This window comes from Plectropomus leopardus, chromosome 21 (genome assembly GCF_008729295.1).
Source record: "Plectropomus leopardus isolate mb chromosome 21, YSFRI_Pleo_2.0, whole genome shotgun sequence".
Classification (NCBI taxonomy): domain Eukaryota; kingdom Metazoa; phylum Chordata; class Actinopteri; order Perciformes; family Serranidae; genus Plectropomus; species Plectropomus leopardus.
The window spans coordinates 4,001,609-4,018,568 of NC_056483.1; the positions used below are offsets into that span (position 1 = coordinate 4,001,609).

General features: G+C 36.8%; 1 protein-coding gene across 1 annotated transcript; it reads left to right on the forward strand.

Annotated features, from left to right (window-relative positions):
* The first annotated feature begins 416 nt into the window (after window positions 1-416).
* Window positions 417-14,243, forward strand: tfr1b (transferrin receptor 1b). The gene is made up of 19 exons (XM_042510204.1): window positions 417-484; window positions 2,972-3,009; window positions 3,844-4,039; window positions 4,301-4,499; window positions 5,752-5,889; window positions 6,660-6,744; window positions 6,861-6,983; window positions 7,091-7,186; window positions 7,312-7,451; window positions 8,664-8,827; window positions 8,926-9,045; window positions 9,558-9,643; window positions 9,726-9,789; window positions 9,869-9,936; window positions 10,024-10,088; window positions 10,486-10,576; window positions 11,204-11,431; window positions 11,567-11,707; window positions 12,647-14,243. The coding sequence occupies exons 2-19, from the start codon at window positions 2,977-2,979 to the stop codon at window positions 12,851-12,853; spliced, it is 2,244 nt and encodes a 747-aa protein (XP_042366138.1). The 5' UTR covers window positions 417-484; window positions 2,972-2,976; the 3' UTR covers window positions 12,854-14,243.
* The last annotated feature ends 2,717 nt before the right edge of the window (window positions 14,244-16,960 follow it).

A 16,960-nucleotide genomic window follows, 5' to 3' on the forward strand; every position in this document is an offset into this window, starting at 1 on the left:
ATTATTAAAACAAACAAACAAAAACCCACCCCAAACCTCAAAATTATATAAAAAAAACCATAAACACAATTCAAAATTATTAAAAAAGGCAAAGAAACTTTAAAACTAAAAACGTATCAAATAAATATTTTAAAAAGAAAATAGAAAAACATCAAACACAAAAAAATTTAAATAAAAGAGAAAAAAAATTGAAAAAAACCCTCAAAACTATTAACTAAAACAAAAAAAAGACTCAAATGGTTATCAGAGTAGTAGTACTTGTATAAACTGTTTGGTAATTTCATTTATAACAAAAAATAAATTATAGAAATTAAGTTAAGTACAAATACAAGTACTTCAATACAGCACTTGAATCAGTGTACTTTCGCCTTTAAGAATGCGTACGTGACTGCTTGCAGGATGACGTAAAGCGGAAGTGCCATAGTAAGGACACGGCTGAGCGGCGCTCCTGCTAGAAGACGCGTGGTGTCTCAGCGGCGAAAAGGTGAGATTACTGACACTGACAGACATTTTATTCATCTATTACTCGAAGTCAGATAATTGTTGACCTGCAGTGCATTTTACGAGAGTCTTTCCCTCAACCGGAAAGATACGGAGGTCACTAAACGTGCAGCTAACTAGCTTACTCATGAATGATGCTACAAATGTCACCTGTCCTCTCTGCCTCTAACATTTCCTCCGTAAATGCATATTTCATTGATTAACCCAGAAAAATATGCATGTATATCGTCTTTAATATGGAAGTATTGATTTTGTTTCGTCTCACGGTTTACAAATGTAAGGTATAAGTTGTCTTTGCAACACCAAAAAAAAATACGAAATAATTTTATTTAAAAACAAACAAACAAACAAAAAAAAGATCAGTCCTACAAAACTGTCAAAATGTGTCAGAAGAAAAATCTATCTTTTTTTTAGCGGAAGAGTCCACATGTGGAGTCAAGAAATGATGCAACCTCACATAGCCACTCCCCAACGGTTTCTTTACAGTTTATTTGCAAAATAACGCGGTTAAAAAAATGAATACATATTAGTGGTATGCTCTTGAGCAAATGAGTGAGTAGGTTTGCACTAGATATAAGTCTAACTCTTATTATTAGGGTTTTAAACATACGTATTTTAATGAGGATGCTTTAGGATGCTCAGATTTATTAAAAACAACACAAAAAATGTTTTGGTCAAATTTCAAGCAAAAATGCCTAAAAATTGCTGGTTCAAGTCTTTCAAATGCAAGGTATTGCAAATTTTCTTTTTCCTAGATGATTGTAAGTGGAATTAGATATTATTACAGATATTTTCACAATTCTATTCATTAAACAAACCAACAATGAACTGGCTAATAGGGTGGGAAAATGATTAATCAGAAATTAAATTTAGTTGTACCGAAGAACCTAAAAAACTAATGAAGTGGGACAGAGTTGAAAGAGACTGGTGGACAAACCTGCAGCTAACAATTTTAAGCTTAAACAAAGTTTTAAATAATTGATAAGACAAAAAATAAATAAATAAAAGATATAAATTAATGATTAACTTGTTAATTGGAAGATATTTATCATTCAAAAATATTTTCTAACTTCTCAAAATTTGATAACTGTGTGATCTTGAGTGATTGTCTTTGCCATATTTTATTCCTCTTAATACATTTATTGTATGTTTAATGCATGCACCAAAACCAAAGGAAATTTCCTGTAAGTAAAACCTACTACTAATAAATATTTTTTTTAGTAAAATAAACCCCCTTTCTCTTCAGGTTTAAGACTGTGATAGGACAAAACAAGACCTTTAAGAGGATGTCATTTTGAAACTGGGCCTGGCATTTTACACTATTTCCTGATGATAAGATAAGTTAAATATTCAAGGAAATAATCAGCAGATTAACTGATAAAGTTGTATGAAAACTTCCTCATACTAATAGGCTGTCGCATACATAACATCAGCAAGGAAGTGTTGAGATCGTGTGCAGCAGCCCGCCAAAAAACTTCATCTGTCAAGTCTTTTGAGAGCAGTTTTAGGGCTGCACAATATGCTGAAAAAATCATATTGCAATTATTTAGCACAACCAGATAAACATTTAGAGCATGAAATGAAAATACATAAATAAGTAATATAAAATAAAATAAAAAAAAAATAAAAAATATAATTGATAATAAAATAGGGGAAAAAATAAACAATTTTTATTTTTTCAGTAAACTGTAGTTACACTGAATATTATCTTTTTATGATATTCCAGTAGCTATTTCCTGCTTCACCTCAGTAACGAGGAAGTGGGTTGATTAACCGGTAAGCTTGGTTCATGTTGCATCAGTTCACTTGCACAAGGAAGAAGATCTACCTGAAAGTGACAGTTGGAACAAACAGTTGTCCGTAAGCCCTGACTGACGCCTCTGTGTCTGACATGTTTATAAAAGAAACAAAAAATATCGCTGTTGTGATGTGGAAACAATTCCCGAAGGTCTTGTTTTCGGTGTATTATCTGTCTCGTGTTTTGTAAGTATGTGTGTGGAAGGTGAAGGTCACACCAGTTCTCGGATGTCGTGACATTTGAAGTTTTGCATGAAGACAGGGAAATAACTTTTAATCAGAATGAATACAGCATTCATCTTTGTTCCCCCAACTAGTCATTTAGTCTGCAAAGAGTCCAGAATATTGACAAAAATCCAGCAAAATGGTCCATATTATACGATTATGACAGCAGGAAACTTACTTTAAACTGTAAATAATATCATGTCTTGAAGCGGTTTATCCTGTGTAGGTTTCTTTGAGTAACAGTCAGCCTGTTTGCTGAGAAAACAGTCTGCAGACCTACAGCAGCCCTTGATGTTAATCTGAATATGAGCTTTGTTGGTGGCCTGACTCCCCCGACATCCTCTCCCCTCCCTCTCTGTTTCCTTTCATCATCTCCTTTCATCGTTCCTAATTTGCTGCTCATAAACTCATCTTCTCCGTCTCCCACTGTCTGTCCTTTACACAACAGCTACAATGGATCGAGTGAGGACTGCGTTTAACAACATGGTGAGTTTTTGCTATTCATATGAAAGGTACAGTTAACTTGAAAAAAAAAAGCTCATTTTACCTCTTACCGTTTTGGTGTGAGTTTCTGAGTGTTAGGGATATCAGTCATACAGATGTCTGCCTTCTCTCCAAAATAACTGAACTAGGTTGCACTCTGCTTGTGGTGCTTAAAGCACGGAGGGAAAAAAAAACTTCTAAAAAACTCAACAGTCGTGTCTCTTTTCAGAAATCGTGACCTTATTGTGAGCAGTTTCATGTAGGAGCTATTTTCTTTTTATCTAAATACACTTGCCAACAGTATTACTGTGCAAAAGGAAGTGTGCATCAAAGAAAATAGTTCCTACATGAAACTGCTCACAACAAGGTCTGTGGATTATCTTTAGTAACCGGGTCATGATTTCTGGAAAGAGACATTGCTGTTGAGTTTTTCAAATTTATTTATTTGGCACTTTTTGCACCACAAGTCGAATGCCATCTAGTTCCATTATGTTGGAGAGAGGACAGATATTTCTATGGCTGATATTTCCAACACTCAGCTCATACCAAATCAATCTATATTAAAACTGGTACCACAGGGAAGAGGACAAATATCTGTTTTTTGACTTGGAGGTGAACTGTTTTTATTATTTTTGTATCAAGACCAAACATGTTAAATGGGTAATAATATATTGTCCATTTTGCACAGTGTATAATAGAAAAATTGCCAGCCTTTTGTTAATAATTAGACCTTTGGTTACCACTTGGCCAGCTGTCCTCCTGTGCAGCTGTGGGATCAGGAGCACATTGCTCTCATAGTTGTCACTCTTATCTTTTCCTCTTTTTCATCCTCTGTAGATTAAAAGTGAGCGGTACAGCAGGTTCACTCTGCAGCCGGCGGAGGACGGAGAAAGACACGTTGAGGTCAAACTGTCAGATGATGCCACAGAGGACCAGGCAGGAGGATCTCCGAGCTTCAGGCCGGCACCTCCACATCAGAGCCGGAGAATGATTTGCTACCTGGCCCTGGGGACCATCCTGATATTTATCACCGGTAAGCATCGCTCGTTCTGTTCATCTATGGATCCTTAAAATCCTTGAAAGTTAATGAATTTGAGTTCAAATAGACATAAAAAGACATTGGTCATTGGAAATGCTTGAATTTATATATTTTGTGCCAGAATAGATATTTAAAGTTATTTTGGTAATTAATTTTATTTTTCTTTTAATATATAAAAACTCCGCCCTCTTTCTTTGTCTGTTTTTCTTACATTCCTTTGACCAGTTTTTGTGTTTTGCATTGTTTGTCCTCCAGGCTATGTGCTCGGTTACCTCAGCCACCCGAAAACTGAGGTGGAGCAGGTGAACTGTGGCACCGAGCAGACAACTGAGAATGAGCCCGAAACAAGGCCAGCTGTTGTTGCACCAGCTCCAGATGTACAGATGGACTGGGTGGACGTCACCAAACTCCTTACGCAGAAACTCACCAGCGAGACCTTCAAAAAATCTCTGAGGTACTCTGTTCCTGTGCACACCTTTAAAAACCACACTCAAATTTATGTCGTCACACTGAAGGCGAAGCAAAAGAGAACACATTTTACCAGACAAACAGCCAGACAAACGTCCTGCCAATCCATTAATAAGTAAACAATCCCAAATGAAAAGAATCTACACCACAGTATTACACCACAGACAGTCACAGAAAACAAGAGGAAGGTTATAACAATTATATAAAGAATAATAAACAAGTTTCATGACTAGTGGATGATGCAGACCCAAAGAAGCACCAACAGACGAGCAAGAGAGATTTCAAACGTCTGAAATTAAATTGCAGTTCCCACTTAGAAGATTTGTTTTTTCTTCTTTTTCTTTTACTGCACACATAACTCAAACTCTAAGCCAGAGCTGTGTGACAAAAAAAGTAAAATCATAAGTTTTCTTCGGGCTTGGAGATGATTCATGATTTGAATAATTTCTAAAGCAAACTACAGCAAGGCTCAGACATGAGTGAAAGACCTTAAATTAGGTTGTCATTTACAAGCATTTTGCAAGAGTAAAGCACCGTTGTTACGCATTTATTTAGAAAGACTGATAAAAATACAAGTATTATACAACGATGAACAATCACTACAAGATGTTCTGAATAAAAAGAGCACTAATGTCCACTTTAGCAATCTGTTTCAGCACAGAGAGCAGAAACGTTTGCGCAGTTTATTATGATTGGTCGAACACACGAGCAAATGCAGCTCAGGCAACCTCCATTTTTTTTTAAACCTTGTTAGTCAAATAAACGCAAACAGCTCCTAATAATCATAATAATTAAAAAAAAGTAAGAAAATGTGTTTTGACCACAAAATGGTAAACTGTAAAGTCCAGGCTTTATTTTGACCCATTAAAGCGAAATATTCACGAAGAATCTTTAATAGCCAGGTTATGCCGCCTCCATGTTCCTATTGGCAGCATGAATGCAATCAGGAAAAAAGCCCTTTAAGGCACATAGTTCTTAGGAAATCCCCAGTACAGTTTGGTCCAAAAACACCTAATATTTTTCAGAAATTAGTTCAGCTTTGTGGGAGGTATGCGTCATTTTGAAAGTGTTTCTTGTAACCCAGATAGAAAATGAGGGCTGACATTTAAAAAAGAAAGAAAAACCAAAAAAAAGGCACAATTTGTGTTATGAGTCATCTGTGGGGGTTTTTTTCTCAGAGATGTTTGACCTGTGCATGAAAGAGTGGTTAACAGGGGCGTTTTGTTTTTTTCCTGCAGTGACTTTGATCGGCCCACACGTTCAGCTGGAAGCGATGAAGACATGAGTCTGGCAAACCGCATCTTTGAAGAATTCAAGAAAGCGGAGATGGATCCCTGGACTGACGTCCACTACGTTCAGCTGCAGATGCCAGACAGGTTGATGCAACAGTTACTGCATCTTTACTGCATCTGATACAATAGCTGATTCTGATTTTTTGATTTTTTAATTTAAAAGAATAATTCTATAACATATCAGGATTTGGTGTTGGGACTTGAATCACCATCATCATCACCACTGTCCTACACATTAAGAGCAAATGTCCTTGTTGGCCTATGGGAGGTGCTGTAATTCAAAGTCAGTGTGATGGAGTACTCCTGATGCTGATCGGGTACTTAAATTATTTATTAATAGAGGAAACGATATCATCCTTTAAAATAAAAAACTGAATGCTTGATAAAGTATTCTTTTTAACAAACAAGATAACACAAGCAATGCAAGTGAATAAATATATAAACAGATATTTAAAAAAAGGAGGGTACAAGAAAGAAAGTAAGAAAAAAAACACAAACCCTGTTTTAGATGTCTTTTTGCAAAGATATTGTAGGAGAAAGTAAAAATTGCAAAAAAATAGCTCTTTTATGGTCTTCAGGAGTAATTTTCGTTGGTAAATGTGAGACTTTTGTGTTGCACGTCTGCATCTTCGCGACCAGATACAAATATGTGAGTTTGGTGATGCGGGGCAACGCTGTGATTGGTGAAACTCACAGGAAACTACAATGACAGATCAAATTTGTGGAAAAGTTGGACAAAATTGCAAGGTTGCACAGAAACCACAGGGATTAGTTAATTCTGAGTAATTACTGTGATCAACAAAATGAAAGTAAATGAATGACATTGTAACATGCTTTTGTCCTCTTATCTGCAGCAAGCGTCCAAACCGTGTCGTTTTTGGCTCAGTGGACTTTAAACCTGAAGGGTATCTGGCCTACAGCGCCACAGGGAAGGCTGAGGTGAGTTTCAGTATCATTTTTATGAACAAAAATGTTTTTAAAAAAAATGAAATATGAAAATGAATTTGTTGCTTTTAGCTGTTGATTGTAGCGGCCTGTCTGACCTGTGTTCGTAGGGCAAGCTGGTGTACGGAAACTACGGCCGTCAGGAGGATCTGGAACTTCTTCAGAAGAACAACATTGAGCTGAAAGACTGTGTGTTGCTGCTCCGAGCTGGAAATATCACTTTTGCAGAGCAGGTGACGGCTGATTTGAGACCTTTAGATGCTTTGTATACATCACTTTTTGAGTTTCTCAGGAACTTTACTAAAAGCTTGTTTTCATGTTTCTGATTTTGTTCCTTCAGGTGGATAACGCTGCCAAGAGGGGAGCCTCTGCTGTTCTAATCTACCCCGACCCGAAAGATTTTGACTATGTAGCAGACACAGCACTCTATGGACATGTAAGTTTGTGCATATTAGTTTTGAAGGAGATTGTTAAAAGCAACTGAATCAAGTAGCCGGTGAAGTCTTGCTTTGAAACCAGTTGGTACAGCATCGACTTGATTTAGTGTGTGTCCCCGTTCAGGTCCATCTGGGTTCTGGTGACCCCTACACTCCTGGATTCCCCTCCTTCAACCACACCCAGTTCCCCCCAACAAAGTCATCCGGCCTCCCAAAAATCCCAGCCCAGACTATCACCGCCACAAAGGCCTCTGATCTTCTACAGTAAGGACACAAATACACAGATTTACAGACACTCTGAGGTGAACAGTCTTTGATAGATCTTCTGGTTAAACATGTGGTGCACAGTAAATATGTACATTCATTGTGCTGTATGGCACTTTGGACAAGATATAATCCTTTATTATATAGGGGGAAATTTGTATTATTACAGCAGCAAAGTGATATCAAATCAAGTTATGTACAAGATAAATAAAGCAAAAGAACAATATAAATATTAAAAAAACAAATGCAAAAATCAGCAGTTAACAAATATTTATACCAACTGCACATGGAAAATAATTGCAGATTGTGATAAAATGCACTTTATGATAATAAAAGTGCAGGTTGTGATAATGAAATTGCACAGGTTTGAGTCCATTATGGAGTGTGTGTGTAGTGCTGGTTGTACAGTCTGACAGCAGCAGAAAGGAAAGACCTGCAGAGTCACTGCTTCACACTTTACTGTATATTAACAACCAAGACTGCTGCTCAAATTGCCTTGAGCTGGAATGAAATAAAAATTAAATCATTAGGACAAAGTAAAATGAGGTAAAACAACAAACAATGATGAAGTAGAACAGTAACAAAAACTCAAAGCTTAGATAATTATATGGAGCATGTCTTAAATATCAATAAATAAGTAGCAGCAGCAGGTTTTAAGTATGTTGTTGGTTGTTGCACAATACAGTGCATGTGCTAAAATCAGTGCTCAGCAGCTGTGATAACAATGGGCCACATGGTGGTGCTGTAATTACCCCTCTCACCATAAGTCTGATAGATTTGAAGTTTGGGTCACATATCCTGATCAGTGTGCTCCACAAAAAAGCCTTTTGAAACCATAAACGTCACAATGGATTTTTGAAAAAGAACAAACTTTGAATGATTAGACGACTTTGTGTGACTCTTTTGAATTGTTTTCAGAGAGAACAGGTAAAATCTTGTTAGGGAAAGTTTTCTGGGAGGTTGTGAGACTAAAAAATTATTAATTCAGTCCAGACGTCTCTTTGACAGTGTTTGCATATGAGTGTTATGGGTGTATATGTCTTAACAATTTTGTTTTGGACAGGTTTTCCTAAAAAACTCAATTTTGGTCAAAGCAGTATTAGAGCAAAATATATTTTTTTTCTCAGTTTTAAAGTTCATTTTGTAAATACATTTACATTGCATTTGAAATAAAAGTAGAAACTGCAGTAAACTCTTCTCTATCCTCTTTAGGAACATTAGCGGGCCTGAAGCTGATGGCACGTTTAAAGGCGCCCTCTCGTCAGTGACTTACAGACTGGGTGGCAGCAAGAACATCACCGTTGAGGTGAACAACGTGCTGGTCAACAGGGAAGTCCACAATGTGTTTGGAGTCATCAAAGGATTCACTGATCCTGGTACCTTTTCTCACTCTTCTAATCACCTACAGGCAGATAATTTTTTTTGTCATCATACATGTAAAATAACATGTTGGTGCATTCTTGTGAATCTGCAGATCGCTACATTGTACTGGGGGCTCAGAGAGACGCCTGGGGGAAAGGTTTTACCAAAGCCACCGTTGGCACCTCCATACTGGTTGAGCTGGCCAAGGCTGTTCACGAGATGGTGGAGAAAGGTATCAAATATCACAAAACACAGAACACGAGAGATTAGCAGAGATTAACAGAGACATGACACTGTGTTTCCTTTATTAAAGGCTAAAAACCAAGCCTGAAAAACGAAATTAATTTAGTTTTTTCTGATTACATTCTTCTGGTAGGATTTTATTTATGCTATGGAGAGGCTTGTATATGAGTTATAATTGACCCATACATATCCAGCTGGTTGAATCAGTCAAATCAAGTGGATATCTTCCACATGACAGTCTTTTTAGTAAAACAATCTCCCTTTTTTATTGCTCCACTGCAACACAGTAACTCTGTCCAGAAAAACAAAGGAGGCCATTTTAAAATAAGAATGACTAACTCTGGAAAATATTTTTATACCCTCACTTTAACTTGAAGTATATTAGAAAAAGATCTTAAGATTTAAATGCCCTGTATTGACAGGATGAATGAGTACCATAGGCTAAACCTGTCTGTGTTCATATGTCCACTTGACTTTTCTGATGGGTTTTCTTTGTCTCAGATGGGTTCAGGCCCAGGAGAAGCTTGGTGTTTGCAAGCTGGAGCGCCGGAGAGTACGGAAGTGTTGGCGCCACCGAGTGGTTGGAGGTAAGAACTAAAATACTTTGATCTGGAGGCACAAGAAAAGAAGAACCGTACTAAAATTGTTCTGTAATATGTCTGTTTTTAGGGTTACATGTCCTCCATTGACAAACGTGTTTTCACCTACATAAACCTGGATGGAGCTGTCATGGGTAAGTACAGCACAAAGCTGCAGGAGAGCTTACAGTTTTCCAGTGATTGTCAGCTGACTCAAGTGTATATTCTCATAAGGTCGTGGGAGCTTTATGGCCTCAGCAAGTCCGCTGCTCTACACCCTCCTGGAGAACACGATGAAAGAGGTAAAAACACTCCATTCAGTGCTGATTCAGTTCTGTATAAACCAGTTGTGTTTGTACTAATGAAATTAACTTGCCTCGTCCATGCAGGTGAAGAGTCCTCTTGGTTCTGGCACTGTGTATGATATGGTGGGAAAAACTGCCTGGACCAAAGTGTAAGTAGATAACTATTGTGCTTGGGCGGTATCTATTTTTTCATACCATCCTGACATCCTATATGTGGTACATGGTGATATTTTCCTCATAGTTTCAACTGGGGGGTGCATTCCAGTTTGCTTTGTGATGTTTGGTTTCATAAATTAGCAAAATAAACTCAGAAGATGACAAGAAAAAAAAACTCTTACACCTATTTTTCTCACTGAACCTTTAAAAATGGAAATTCTGCAGAAGACTGCAAGATTGTTGCTTGCATGATCCTGTTTAAATGGATTTAAAAAAAGAACCATAATAACTAGAGCATTGATTTTTTTTGCAGCAGAAAGCTAAATCTTCTGTCTTCTCATAACAATTCGTCACAACTATAACAGTAACTGTACGTGATGCTGTTTGCAGACTGAGCCCGATGTCAATTGACGACCCTGCCTATCCCTTCCTGGCCTTCTCTGGAATTCCCTCCATCTCCTTCCACTTCACTTCTCCCAATGTGAGTCCTGATATTAAAAAACACAGCAGATATTTACTGTTAATAATAATCTGTGTTTACATTTACTTACAACAAGTAATAATGGGGATTTTTACATGTTCACAACCCTCCTGTTAGCAGAGATAATCACATAACAGGTAAAGCAGAGATTTGAAATAAACAAAATGCCCCTTATCTACAACAACGATTAAATGGATTTGAGTTATTTCTAAATATAAGGTAAATATAAATCAATATAAATATAAATTTGGAAAAAATCAATTTTACTCATCTAAGGCAGTTAACTAAATATCTTTGGGTTGAGGACAAAACAAGACATTTTCGTAATCTTTTGACATTTTATAGGTGAAACAATTAAATGTTTAATTGACAAATTAATTTACATTGGTTGGTTACAGCCCTGCTGAGCACAGAACAGCCGATTAATAAACATAATTGTGCTGTTTTTGTGTAATTTGCTGATGTCTACTTGAGTCTGGTTGTTACATTTTGATGCTTAAAAAAAAATATTAAAATATATATATATATATATATATGTATATATATATATATATATATATGTATATATATATATATATATATAGAGAGAGAGAAATAAATAAATATAAATTGTGTTTTTGTTTAAAGACCAAGTACTATAACTACTATGGCACCAACCTGGACAACAAAGATCACCTTGATTACAAAACAAACCAGCGCACCAGTGAAATGACGGCGGTGGCGGCACAGTTTGCCGGCCAGATGGCTCTGCGACTAGTCCACGACCACCTGCTCAGCCTGGATGTGAGCAGATACAGCGGCATCATCACCAAGTCTGTGTACCAGGTCTACAACCACGTCAAGCAGCTCTCTCAGGTCGGTCTCTCTGTCTCACATCTTTCCACGCTGTTGTTGATTCATATTTTGACATTTAGCTATAAAGAGCAATTTGTTCTTTGACATGTGTTCATGTTAATGTTTGTTCAACTTTTTGTTGTGCTGCCTGGTCAGCTGAAAGACGTGGATCCCAAATGGCTGAACGTTGCACGCGGCGCCTTCCAGCGAGCTGCTCGCGACATCAAGAATGACATCATCAACACTGACTTAGATGACAGAGAGGCCTGTCGGATCCTCAACGACAGGATCATGAGTGTAAGACACACACTTTGAAACCTCTGCTGTCGTCACATGCATGTATTAACATCCCTCTATGTAACTTTTTATATTGTATGACAGAATATAAGGAAAAGCATAATGGGTCCTTTATTAACAAACACCGGGCTGCGTTCAGCTCTGACAAAACATAGCAAAATGTTTATTTAACATAAACATTTGTAGGTTCATCCTGTTGTGGTATGCAAGCATGGTTGGTAAAGATCAACTAAATAGTCACTTCTGAGTAACTGGGTAACACCTCTGACGTAACCAGAAACCGAAGAAACCATACCTCAAAGCCAGCTGTTTCACTCAGTTTCACACTGTTTCAAAGAAACATTTCAGTCTGGAGACTGTAGCAAAACAGTGCAAAACATTTTGAGACTGAATGCGCCCCTAGTTTAGTTTTATCAAAGCCTGCCCTGTATGATCTGATCAGTTTATGAAATTAACATCATGAAACATTTGTTTGCTGAATGTATGCTCCTGAACTCAGACTTCAGTAAAAATTCAATTTTATCAAGAGGGCTATTAGCGTAGCAGCAAGAATAAAAGCATAATAAAAACACATAAAGCATAAACAACAAGACACAAAAAAACAGTGACTTGCCCCTTTGTACATTCAAGCTCCACAGGAGCAGATTAATAAGTTATGAAGTATCCACCATAACTCTTCAGGGCCTATAATAACTTAGTGAGCGTTAAAAAACGACAAAATCTTATAACAACAAACCATTTTCAGTGTAGTGTACACCTTCAACAGGTCATGACAGTCACAATAATGCAGCATCAGGACTGGACCCACAAAAGCCGATGCTGCAATATGGCTCACAAGTACAATATGTACTGTTACTATCACCCAGTCATCAACATCATCATTGATACTGTAAGTACAGTGTGCGTGCAAGATGTATTTTTTTTTTTTTATCCTTCCAGGTTGAGCACGGCCTCCTCTCTCCATACGTGTCCCCCATTGAAACTCCCTTCCGTCACCTCCTGCTGGGTCGCGGCTCCCATACGCTGGCATCCATCGCCAAGACCACCGACGTGGAGCATCTCCACACCCAGCTGGCCCTCGCCACCTGGAACCTGCAGGGATGTGCCAACGCCATGGCGGGAAACATCTGGGACATTGAAGAATAGATCTGAAGAAGGAGGACAAGGAGTTGTGAGGTGGTGTGTGCGTGTGCGTGTGCGTGTGCGTGTGTGTGACTCAAAATGAAATTTGAGGTAGAGCAGAAGGATGAGCTCCAGTAACAGCACTTAAGCACAAGCTGTCGATCAGAGAAGAAAGGCTTATATTCAGATTTTTGGGGTATTTAATCCCACAAACATCCGTGAGGAGGCAGAAAAGTGAAAAACACATTCTTAAAAGCTGCGAAACAACATCAAACACTTGAAATGCAGAAATGCCACTACTGACAGATTTGCCTGCTCTCTAAAAGCCTTCGCTGTGACCTCTCGCCATCAAACACTGAGAAACCTTATTACCTTGTTTTTTGTTTTTTTTATCAGTGGCAGTGCCCACTATAAAGTTATTGTTTGTCTTTTTATACGACGTTATCGGAAGCAGTGCCTTCCATAATTATGACGGTTATACTGTCGAATCCTCCGGCAGCATCTGCTACACCAATGACTCCTCAACTGTTGCTGACAAAATGGGGCCCCGGATGATGTTAGATTTATTTATTATGGCCTTCATTTCTTCGTTTCTTGGAGAATTTTTGAAATGACTACATGAGAAAAAATCTTACTTGACTCATTAAAACGTTGCATGAAATTATTAAATTTATCTCTGGGCTAGGGCTATCCATCCCAGTTTCTCAAATAAATTTGTCTTGTCAGTCGAAAAAACAAAAGATATGTAGTTAAATGTGATATAGAACAGAAGGAAAGCATGGAATTTTCATATTTGAGAGTCTGGAAAAGCATTATCTGCTCCTTTTGCATGAAAAATTACTTTGATCAGGGTTCCCACAGTTATGATATTCCTGGAAAAATAATTAATCTAAAAACTATTTTCTGGGCCAGGAAATTGTCTGGAATTCACTGAAAGTTTAGGAACAGTTTTGAATAAACATTGTTTTGGCTATAGTTTAAATTGCATTCATAAAATTCCCAAACTATATCTAACATTATGCAAAATACATTATATTTAACATCTAGTGCTGCGCTGCCTGATCGTTGATTGGATCTTCGGTTTTCTATTCCCCCAAAACGGGTGCTAGTTAGCTGCAGGAATGTCTAACTTGTGGGCGAAGATAGCAGGTGCTAGCAATGTACTTACTCAAATGCCTGTTAATTTCATGTTTTTAAGTCTACCCTTATTAAACTAAATAAGTCATGTAATCAGGGTATAATATGTAAAGGTTTTGAAAAATCATCAGTTAAAAATGTGTGGGGACCCTGTTTGATTAAACGATCAAAATAGCTGGTTATTATTTTTCTGACAATCAACTAGTCGACGCATTATTGCAGCCCTACGCTGCATATTGGGAAAGTTTTACTATAGCCTGGAAATGAACACTGAATTTAAAAAAAAAAAAAAATCACAAAAAGCCAAAACTTTATCAACCTCCCCTTTTATTGGTGCAACAACTAAGCTGATAATTCCATAATTTGCAAGAAAGCCATTGATGTTGCACAGTCTACTTTGGAGCACTTAATGATACAGTGAAGTTATCGGGAGCAGTGCCTTCCATAATTTAAAAAAAAAAAAAAAAAAAAAAAGCATTATCGGGGGCAGTGCCTTCCATAATTTAAAAAACCATTATCGGGAGCAGTGTCTCCCATAATGCCAAGCAGTGATGGTAGTTTTTGCCTACCAGTGTGTGCGATTGTGTGTGTTTTACATGTGTATTTATCGAGAGCAGTGTCTCTCATATTTCACTTGAAGGGTGGAACAACTTATCGGGGACAGTGTTTCCCAGAGTTTTATACTTGATGTATTTATTTGTTTAGTCTTTATTTTTGGATTATGTTTGTGTGCGCTTCTGATTGATTTTTCCAGTTTTGCTCACATTCCTGCATCACACTGCGACTTTCTTGCCGCTGTATTTGTTAGATCTCAGTTTGGTTTTGCATCCAGTCAAACAACTCAACACACAAACATACTAATGCACTGTAATCATTAGAGTTAGCAAACTTACCCTCAAACCTGTCATGTGTTTTGTTGTGTTAGTGACTTTAACCCTTTGAATCCAGAGCAAATTGGCTTGATTCTATTATGAACATGGAAAGAAGGCAATGGGAAGAAACCACTCAAAAATTTGTCAGAAATTAGTAAAAAGTACAAGAAAAATACCTTAAAATCAGAAAAAAAGGAAAAAAAACAAAAAAGAAATGACTTAAAAAGTACATAAGTGATAATAATAATTCTGTAAAATAATTTTCAGTGTATGATAATGATTATTATCTTATAGTTTTCAGATGTTTTTCCATAGTTTATTAAAAAAGGAAAATGAAAAACAAACAAGAAAATAACTGGAATAAAAGTAGTTGATATTAACAATTATTCTGTTAAATAATTGTCATTATATGTTATAATTATAAAACACTTCATTGTCTAAATCTACTAATTTCTTGCTAAGTGTGGGACATTTCTTGCCTTTTTCCCAGTGTTTAAAAAAAAACACAACAATTTGCTCAGGATTCAAAGGTTGAAATATTTGTGATAGGCGTCTAAACGTAGCACAAACGGTTGAAGATGCAACAGATGCTGTACCTTTGTATGAATTTACTCCGCAAGCCACAACTCTCTTTGCATGTGTATCAACGACATATTTCCTCTTCACTGCGTGGGACTGTATTGCTTTGATAAAGTGTAGCTCAACAGACTTGGACCATATTACAAACTCTTCAGATTAATTAGGTTATAACTGATATTTTCTGATTTTTAGTTTGGACATAAAAACAACATTTTCACATCTGGGCTGCTGATAAATATGTCTGACTATTTTCTTCCCATAAAAGTTATTCAGTCGTTTCCTAAAAATATTGTCACACCGCCGAAGCAGTAATAAGAGAAATATAACAAAAAAAAATTATTAACTGCAATTGCAGCTGGAACATATTAACCTAAATGCACCTAAAAGTAAGTAAACAGCATGTTAAAAAAAACTAGCATCACTCAGTCAGCACCATTTAAACCATATTATGAACTGCTGTATAAATTAAAATCTTAATTTTACCGTGCACTCAAGCGCAAACACATTATTATCTCATAATTCAGATTATTGCATGTTTGAATCCATTTGTTTGTTTCTTGGTATCACTTCTGTTGAGCTTGATACTGTTACACCTTGTTTTTACTTTCCTATGAGCAGATTTAAAAGTACGGTTACTTCTTCCCGAGAGCGGAAGCCGGGTGGTTAGGAAATAGCTTTTTCCGCTCACTGTTAAACTTTCACTGTTGTGTGTCAAAGCCTGTTATTATATTCATGTTTCTGTGATCTCTACGTTCAGCAGAAAAGTGAAATAAAAACCTTTGGCTTAGCATCCAGTATATCAGTCTGATGGTAGTTTTTGTCATGGTAAATAACAAGACATTCACTGCAGAAGATACGTGGCATTCTTGTCTCAGTCCCATTGTTTTTTTTTTCTTAGAGTAAATCCCAAGGGCAAAATAAAAATCTGCATCCTTCCTCTTTAATATGTTCAGAAAAATGCGGAAGCTCAAGCAGATGTTTCAACAGTGGCAGTTTGAGTATATCATCATTTACTTAGGCAACATATTTTTATGCTTCTGGTGCTCTGCTTTTCAGATTAAAAGTGCAGTTTGAGGTTGAGAAATCTGAAATATTTTCACTGGAGAAATTTTAGTTCTGCTTTAGTCCACAAGTACTTGGCTCAGTCACCTGCTGCACTAAATCTAGAATGTCAAAAACCCAGTGTGACTCTTCTGGAGTCCATCTGTTCACTGCTGCTGTACAAATATGAGATGTACATAACCTGATAAAAGTATTAAAAGGCTGGTGTAGTTGTAGAAATGTTTGATTTGGTAAATACGGCCAATGTTGAGGCACTAGCAGAAAACTGGCAAACTGTTGCTACTTATATACCCCTGTTTTTTTGCAGATTTATTTTGTCATTTTATTTTCATAAAGATTTAAAGATAAAAAGTGAACAAGTTAAAGCTGAGGGAGATGATTTATTTGAAACATGTTTTAGGTCTTATTAGTTGGTAAATTTACACTTTTTAAAATTAAATTTTCATATTGTTACATTTCTTACATATCTCTACAAAGTTTG